Here is a 9,348-nt window from a genome sequence, read left to right as displayed (position 1 = left end):
TCTATTGGCTGTTCCGATCCAATCAGCCAATCGGATTGAACTTCAATCTGATTGGCTGATTGAATCAGCCAATCAGATTTTTCCTACCTTAATTCCGATTGGCTCATAGAATCAGCCAATCGGAATTCGAGGGACGCCATCTTGGATGACGTTATTTAAAGGAACCTTCATTCGTCGTTAGTCCGTCGGTGAGGAAGGATGGCTCTGCGTCGGCTGCTTCAAGATGGACCCGCTCCGCTCCGGAAGGAAGAAGATAGAAGATGCCGCCTGGATGAAGACTTTGGACCCTCTGGAGGACCTCTTTTTGCCGGATAGGATGAAGACTTCGGACCCTCTGGAGGACCTCTTCTTGCCGGATAGGATGAAGACTTCGAACCCTCTTCTGGACGGATCGGTGATACCCAGCTGGGTGAATACAAGGTAGGGAGATCTTCAGGGGCTTAGTGTTAGATTTTTTAAGGGGGGTTTGGGTGGGTTAGATTAGGGGTATGTGGGTGGTGGGTTGTAATGTTGGGGGAGGTATTGTATGTTTTTTTTTCAGGCAAAAGAGTTGATTTCTTTGGGGCATGCCCCGCAAAAGACCCTTTTAAGGGCTGGTAAGGTAATAGAGCTGTTAACTTTTTATTTTAGAATAGGGTAGGGCATTTTTTTATTTTGGGGGGCTTTGTTATTTTTTTAGCTGGCTTAGAGTAGGTGTAATTAGTTTAAAATTCTTGTAATCTTTTTTTATTTTTTGTAATTTAGTGTTTGTTTGTTTTTGTAATTTAGTGGGTTTTTTTTTTGTAATTTAGTTTAGTTGATTTAATTGTAGGTAATTGTAGGTAGTTTATTTAATTAATTTATTGCTAGTGTAGTGTTAGGTTTAATTGTAACTTAGGTTAGGATTTATTTTACAGGTAATTTTGTAATTATTTTAACTAAGTAGCTATTAAATAGTTAATATAAATATTTAATAGCTATTATACCTAGTTAAAATAAATACAAAGTTGCCTGTAAAATAAATATAAATCCTAAAATAGCTACAATATAATTATTCTTTATGTTGTAGCTATATTAGGATTTATTTTACAGGTAAGTATTTAGCTTTAAATAGGATTAATTTATTTAATAAGAAATAATTTATTTTGTTAGATTTAAATTATATTTAACTTAGGGGGGTGTTAGGGTTAGTAAACAAAAGAAACACAAAAGGTGAGAGTTGCACACTAATAAGTAATTAACTAGAGAACAGGTGCTTCCTAGAAAGATACATATGAGAACAACATAGAAAAGGAAGTGGGGATTTCACAATAAGAAATTCCCAAAAGTCTAGGTAAATCCAGCACAACTGTAAAATTGAATAAAAGCGCTACAAAAAGCTTGTATGTCAAAAACAATGTAAATATTTATTAAACAAATGCACAATACACACATTCACATTCATACAGGGGATCCCACACAAAGCAGTATTAATGAAGTACTGGCCAAAAAATTATTATCTGGTGCACCAGGGGAAATAGACCAAAACCAGTCCATTTAAAACTTGCAGGTATTTGTAATCCAATAAGTGCAGCGTTAATGCAAGAAATGGATGCAGTTATACAGTCCCCGGTGTATAAAAACCAGTTACTTCAGACTTGAACCCCCAGAGTTACTGAGTCGATTGGTGCTTAAAAGGCATAGCATAGGAGGAGCAAAACAGCCCTTACAGCAGATCCCCTGCTCATCGTGACTTACCCCTGATGTCTGGACACTCCATGTACAAGGCAGCTAGGAGGAGCGACCGCGTGAACAAATACAGGTAGAATATGTTATACGCATCTGTACACCGAATATTACTGTCTTAAAAGAATACAGCACCTGTGAATAAAGACGCGTGTTTCCATTGCTCCTCCTATGCTATGCCTTTTAAGCACCAATCGACTCAGTAACTCTGGGGGTTCAAGTCTGAAGTAACTGGTTTTTATACACCGGGGACTGTATAACTGCATCCATTTCTTGCATTAACGCTGCACTTATTGGATTACAAATACCTGCAAGTTTTAAATGGACTGTTTTTGGTCTATTTCCCCTGGTGCACCAGATAATAATTTTTTGGCCAGTACTTCATTAATACTGCTTTGTGTGGGATCCCCTGTATGAATGTGAATGTGTGTATTGTGCATTTGTTTAATAAATATTTACATTGTTTTTGACATACAAGCTTTTTGTAGCGCTTTTATTCAATTTTACAGTTGTGCTGGATTTACCTAGACTTTTGGGAATTTCTTATTGTGAAATCCCCACTTCCTTTTCTATGTTGTTCTCAGGTGTTAGGGTTAGGGTTAGACTTAACTTTAGGGGTTAATACATTTATTATAGTAGCGGTGAGGTCCGGTCGGCAGATTAGGGGTTAATACTTGAAGTTAGGTGTCGGCGATGTTAGTGAGGGCAGATTAGGGGTTAATAAAATTTATTATAGGGTTTGCGAGGCTGAAGTGAGGCGGTTTAGGGGTTAATACATTTATTATAGTGGCGGTGAGGTCCGGTCAGCAGATTAGGGGTTAATAAGTGTAGGTAAGGTTGGGGGGGCAGATTAGGGGTTAATAAATATTATGTAGGTGTCGGCGGTGTTAGGGGCAGCAGATTAGGGGTACATAGGGATAATGTAGGTGGCGGCGGTGTCCGGTCGGCAGATTAGGGGTTAAAATTTTTTATTAGAGTGGCGGCGATGTGGGGAGGCCTCGGTTTAGGGGTACATAGGTAGTTTATGGGTGTTAGTGGACTTTAGAGCACAGTAGTTAAGAGCTTTATAAACCGGCGTTAGCCCATAAAGCTCTTAACTCCTGACTTTTTTCTGCGGCTGGAGTTTTGTTGTTAGAGTTCTAACGCTCACTTCAGCCAAGACTCTAAATACTAGCTTTAGGAAGATCCCATTGAAAAGATAGGATACGCAATTGGCGTAAGGGGATCTGCGGTATGGAAAAGTTGCGGCTGGAAAGTGAGCGTTAGACCCTTTCCTGACTGACTCTAAATACCAGCGGGCGGCCAAAAGCAGCGTTAGGAGCCCTTAACGCTGGTTTTGACGGCTACCGCAGAGCTCTAAATCTAGGCGATAATGTATTACACAGTATGGTCTATTGTAAAACTATCCTCTTCTTTGAGTTTTGTATATCTTATCACCTGGGAAAAGTCTATACCCTTTTATATCTCATGTACTGTACAATACTACATGATGTGAACCTTTTTCTCTTTATGATGTAATATTTGAAAAACCCAATAAAAACTATATAAAATTATTTTACAAAAACCTTCTTTATATTTGTAAAGTCTGTATATCTATCCTGTCCGTCTATGATTGCTTCAATTGCATTGTTCTTCTTTCTGGCTTTATCAAGCCTAGCCAGGAATTTAGCAGATTTACCAAACTGCCCTTTAAATATCGCATTTATTCTCATTTCTTCCCGCACCATTTTTTCTTTTATGAAAAGATCTCGCTCCTGCTTAGCTATTTGATATTTATCCTATAATATTCTGGTGGAATTATTTATATATTTTCTGTACACATTACTTACCTGATTTGCCAACTGGATTTCACGGGCTTTGAACTTTTTTTTTTGTTTAATCATATAGGATTTAATCTCCCCTCTAAGATATGCAGCTTCCCAATATGTTTCACTCTAATCCTGATAATCCTTAAAAGATTGATAGTCTCTCCATTTTTGCACAAGTAAGTTAATAAATTTAATATCTTGGATTAAAAATTTAGGGAAGAACAAATTATCCGAGGAGTCCATAGTACATGCCCTACGTGGAATATCCAAAGAGATAATGGCATGGTCAGAAATAGCTATGTTAAAAATTTGAGCTTTAGCATCTATGGAAAGCATTGAGCTAGATATCAGGAAGAAGTCAGTCCTAGATAACTATCTGTGAGTTTTAGATTCACAAGTATAGGCTTTATAATCTGGGGATTGAATACGCCACAGATCATGGACTTTTGTATTTTTACAGACCTGAGAGAATACTTTAGATTTTTGATTAGAGAAAAAAGTATTAGGGGTAAGCTTATCTAGCTGTGGTGATGGAATTAAATTAAAATCGTCTGCTATGATTAGGTTTTGTCCTATATATTGGGACAGAAAAGTAATGAATTTATTCCAAGAGGCCTATTTAACAAAGGTCTGTCAGACCTGATCTGACAGTGCGGATCAGATCCGACAGACCTCGCTGAATGCGGAGAGCAATACGCTCTCCGTATTCAGCATAGCACCAGCAGTTCTTGTGAGCTGCTGGTGCAACGCGGCCCCCTGCAGACTCGCGGCCAATCGGCCGCCACTAGGGGGTTGTCAATCAACCCGATCGTACTCGATCGGGTTGAATTGTGGTGATCTCTGTCCGCCTCCTCAGAGCAGACGGGCTAGTTATGGAGCAGCGGTCTTGAGACCACTGCTCCATAACTTGTGTTTCTGGTGAGTCTGAAGGCTCGCCAGAAACACGGGGCGTCAAGCTCCATACGGAGCGTGATAGATATGCCCCAATATCTGTATCTGTTTTATTCGGGCCATATATATTACAAAAAAATATATTTAACTCCTTCTATCTCAACTTCCACAAGTATCTATCTATCTTCAGCATCTATTTCTTGTTTCAGTAATTTATATGTAAGATTTTTATTAAATAAAAAGGCCACCCCTCTTTTTCTTTTGGAGCAAGATGAGACAATTACTTCACCTACCCATTTAGTCTTAAGTATATTTTAGGCGAGTTTCTTGTATTAGGGCTATGTCTGGATTATATTTACCTAACTGCCTAAGGATAAGCTTCCTTTTAATCAGAGATGTTATACCCCCTATATTCCAGGAAAGACATTTAATATATTCCTTTATCTCCACATCATTTGTATATGAGTTTGAAGACGAGAGAGAGGAAGGGAGAGGAGGCGAGAAGAAAAATAAAAATAAAAAAATGGGGTTAGGATGTGAGGGAAGGGGAAGTGGGCATAAAAATAAAATAACACTCAGCAAGACAAGTGACCAAAAAATTAAAAACAAAACCTAATGTAACAATCAGCAAAGCCATCAAGTACATCATCTGCCATAACATATTTAGATAAGCTTTAAAATGTTCACGGTAGTGGAATATTTAACTTCTTAAAATAATCTTTAGCTTCTCTATCATTAGTCAAGGTGTAAGTAACATCATTATCTCATTAGTCAAGGTGTAAGTAACATCATTATCTCATTAGTCAAGGTGTAAGTAACATCATTATCTCATTAGTCAAGGTGTAAGTAACATCATTATCATCTATTAGGATTTTAGCTGGGTATAGGAGCCTTGCCTTGTAACCAGCATTAATTAGTTTCATGCAGAAAGGTGCCATCTCCTTGCTTTTTTGAGCTCTATCACTAGAGTTATCCTGAAAGAGTAGGATTTTGGCTTCCCCTATCAGCACACTATCCATTTTCCTATATAATCTTAAGATGGTCATTTTATCTTGGTAGGTTTGAAACGTAATCATTGTTGGTCTATATAAATTCTTTGCGGTGCATGATCTGAATGTAATGCAGAGGAAGACAATTATTGTGAGTATTGCTAACTCAGTACTGAGAAAAAAGATGAAGAAAAAGATTTGAGTTGTACAAGCAGTTAAATAAATAGTGTTCTTCATACTGAATAAGTCATAGAGCATACGAGGGGTGGTGACAGAGGGGTAATAGACACCCAGAGATGCCAAGTTACCCAGGAAGAAATACATGGGTGTGTGAAGGTTTGAGTCGATGACAATCAGTAGAAGTATGAGGAGGTTGTGGTCACAGTCATGAGAAAAGTAAGGAGAAAATGCAGCAGTAGAAGAACCCTCTGGCTTGGAAGATCTGAAAGTCCTTGAATATCAACCAGCTTTACTTTAACCATGTTCATTCACAAATGTATATGTAATCTGTTTAAATAGTACTCTGTCATATGCTTAATAGATTTTTTTTTACATGTTTATGTCCTTTTAAAGATTATGAATTCATTCCTTAAGGCCCTTTTTAGGTCATTATTCCTGAAACTGTAGATCAGAGGATTTAGGAAGGGGGTTATTATGGTGTATGCGACAGACACATGCTTGCTTACTGACGAATAACTTGTACTGGGGTGAAAGTAATTAAAGCCACATGTGCCATAAAACATAAAGACTACAGTGAGATGAGAACCGCAGGTAGAAAACATCTTACGCCTTCCTGTATTTGTATTAATGCTCAGAACAGCGATGAAGATACTGATGTACGGCAGGAAGGTCATAAGAAAAAAACCTAGCGCAATAAATCCACCAATGACAAAGACAAGCAAGATGTTGATGAAGTTATTGTTGCACGAGAGCTGGAGCAGCTGGCGCAATTCGCAAAAGAAACTTTGAATGTTGTTTGGACCACAAAAAGACAGACGTAAAGTTGAAACAGTGTACATCAAGGAATATAGAAGGCTAAAAACCCACACTGTAAGGGCGAGCTCTGTGCAGACTTTCCAGCGCATGAGGTGAGCGTAATGTAGTGGGAAGCAGATTGCCGCGTATCTGTCATAGGACATTACACCCAGCAGGAAAGTCTCTGTACTGATAAACGTGAGGGAGAAATAGAGCTGAGTTATACAACTTGTAGAAGATATTGTCCTTTGTTTTCTGAAAGAATCATAAAGCAACCGTGGGAGCGTGACACTGGTAGACAAGATATCCAAACAGGCCAGGTTACCCAGAAAGAAATACATTGGGTTGTGGAGATGAGAGTCCTTCAAGATAAGGTAGATTATGATGAAGTTTCCTATTAACGTCATAATGTAAATGGAAAAAAACGATAATGAGAGCAGGGGCTTTATTAACGGATCCTCTGACAGTCCCATCAGAATGAACTCAATTATTTGTGAACTGTTTTCCATGAATGTTTACGCATTGTGAAGTGGCACCGTAAGTCTTAGGTCTGTAGGTGGTTTGGCCCTAAAGTAGGTACCGGAAACGTATCCATGCCTGGTGACATCTGCATATAACTGAGTCTTGTATGGTCACTTACACAAGCTGCTCTATAATAGGTACCGTAAACGTATCCATGCCTGGTGACATCTGCATATAACTGAGTCTTGTATGGTCACTTACACAAGCTGCTCTATAATAGGTACCGTAAACGTATCCATGCCTGGTGACATCTGCATATAACTGAGTCTTGCATGGTCACTTACACAAGCTGCTCTATAATAGGTACCGTAAACGTATCCATGCCTGGTGAGATCTGCATATAACTGAGTCTTGTATGGTCACTTACACAAGCTGCTCAATTTGCGGGATTTGTCATCATTTTATGTTTTATTGCAGAAAATAATAAACCTGTGAAAACATGAAAAGTATATCAGGCACATATATGACCAATACCAGCTTCATGTTGAAAGGACAGCTGTATAAACAAGGATGAAGATATGTCTGAGATGCACAACGTCCCTTGTACAGAAACACACAACACTTACTAATACACGGCTAGATTACTAGTTTTGCGCTATGAGCGGCTCGGTGCTAACTTTCAAGTTATTTCCACCGCTCACCTCCCTATAGCGCTGCTATTACAGGTTTGCAAAAATCAGGCGTTAGCAGGCAATATTGCAGCGTTAAGCTCCATTGAGCTTCATACCGCACCAAAATACCAGCGCTGCTTTGAGCTAGTTTTACGTGCTTGTGCACGATTTCCCCATAGACATCAATGGGGAGAGCCGGCAAAAAAAATGTTTACACCTAACACCCTAACATAAACCCTGAGTCTAAACACCCCTAATCTGCCGCCCCCGACATCGCTGACACCTACATTACACTTATTAACCCCTAATCTGCCGCCCCCGATATCACCGCCACCTACCTACACTTATTAACCCCTAATCTGCCGCCCCTAACATCCCCGCCACCTAAATTGCACTTATTAACCCTTAATCTGCTGCCCCATTGTCGTCGCTACCTACCTACACTTATTAACCCCTAATCTGCCGCTCCCAATATCCCCGCCACTATACTAAAGTTATTAACCCCTAAACCTTAGTCTAACCCTAACACCCACTAACTTTAATATAATTAAAATAAATCTAAATAAAAATGACTATCATTAACTAAATAATCCCTATTTAAAACTAAATACTTACCTATAAAATAAACCCTAAGCTAGCTACAATATAACTAATAGTTACATTGTAGCTATCTTAGGTTTTATTTTTATTTCACAGGCAAGTTTGTATTTATTTTAACTAGGTAGACTAGTTACTAAATAGTTATTAACTATTTACTAGCTACCTAGTTAAAATAAATACAAATTTAGAATTCTATCAGCCAATCGGAATTCAAGGGACACCATATTGGATAACGTCATTTAAAGGAACCTTCAGTGTACGGCTGGGACCGTATGAAGAGGATGCTCCGCACTGGATGTCTTGAAGATGGAGCCGCTCCGCGTCGGAAGGATGAAGATAGAAGATGCTGTCTGAATGAAGACTTCTGCCCGCCTAGAGGACCACTTCTTGCCGCTTGGATGAAGACTTCTCACGGCTTCGTTGAGGACTTCTTGCCGCTTGGATGAAGACTTCTCCCGTCTTCGTTGAGGATGGATGTACGGTCTTCAAAAACTGTAAGTGGATCTTCGGGGGTTAGTGTTTTTTTAAGGGTTTATTGGGTTTGTTTTATTTTTAGATTAGGGTTTGGGCTGCAAAAGAGCTAAATGCTCTTTTAAGGGCAATGCCCATCCAAATGCCCTTTTCAGGGCAATGGGAAGCTTAGGTTTTTTAGATAGTATTTTATTGGGGGGGTTTGGTTGTGTGGGTGGTGGGTTTTACTGTTGGGGGATTGTTTGTATTTTTTTTACAGGTAAAAGAGCTGATTTCTTTGGGGCAATGCCCCACAAAAGGCCCTTTTAAGGGCTATTGGCAGTTTAATTTAGGCTAGTGGGTTTTTTATTTTGGGGGGCTTTTTTATTTTGATAGGGCTATTAGATTAGATGTAATTAGTTTAAATATTTGATAATTTCTTTTTTATTTTGTGCAATTTATTTTTTTTGTTTTTTGTTGTTGTAATGTAGTTAATTGCATTTAATTAATGTAATTGATTTAATTGTAGTGTAGGGTTAGGTGTCTACCTAGTTAAAATAAATGCAAACTTGCCTGTGAAATAAAAATAAAACCTAAGATAGCTACAATGTAACTATTAGTTATATTGTAGCTAGCTTAGGGTTTATTTTATAGGTAAGTATTTAGTTTTAAATAGGGATTATTTAGTTAATGATAGTAATTTTTATTTAGATTTATTTTAATTATATTAAAGTTAGTGGGTGTTAGATTTAGACTAAGGTTTAGGGGTTAATAACTTTAGTATAGTGGCGGGGATAT

General features: G+C 38.3%; 1 protein-coding gene across 1 annotated transcript; it reads right to left on the bottom strand.

The window, feature by feature from the left end:
* Positions 1-5,949: 5,949 nt before the first annotated feature.
* On the bottom strand, positions 5,950-6,774 carry LOC128641756 (olfactory receptor 1500-like). The gene has a single exon (XM_053694277.1). The coding sequence runs from the start codon at positions 6,772-6,774 to the stop codon at positions 5,950-5,952; it is 825 nt and encodes a 274-aa protein (XP_053550252.1).
* Between the last annotated feature and the right edge of the window lie 2,574 nt (positions 6,775-9,348).

This window comes from Bombina bombina, chromosome 11, assembly GCF_027579735.1.
Source record: "Bombina bombina isolate aBomBom1 chromosome 11, aBomBom1.pri, whole genome shotgun sequence".
Classification (NCBI taxonomy): Eukaryota; Metazoa; Chordata; class Amphibia; order Anura; family Bombinatoridae; genus Bombina; species Bombina bombina.
This window is presented reverse-complemented; position numbering and strand designations above follow the sequence as displayed.

What these genes read in the sequence shown, in the direction of transcription:
- LOC128641756 (XM_053694277.1), bottom strand. Translation starts at nt 6,774, where the DNA reads ATGACGTTAATAGGAAACTTCATCATAATCTACCTTATCTTGAAGGAC.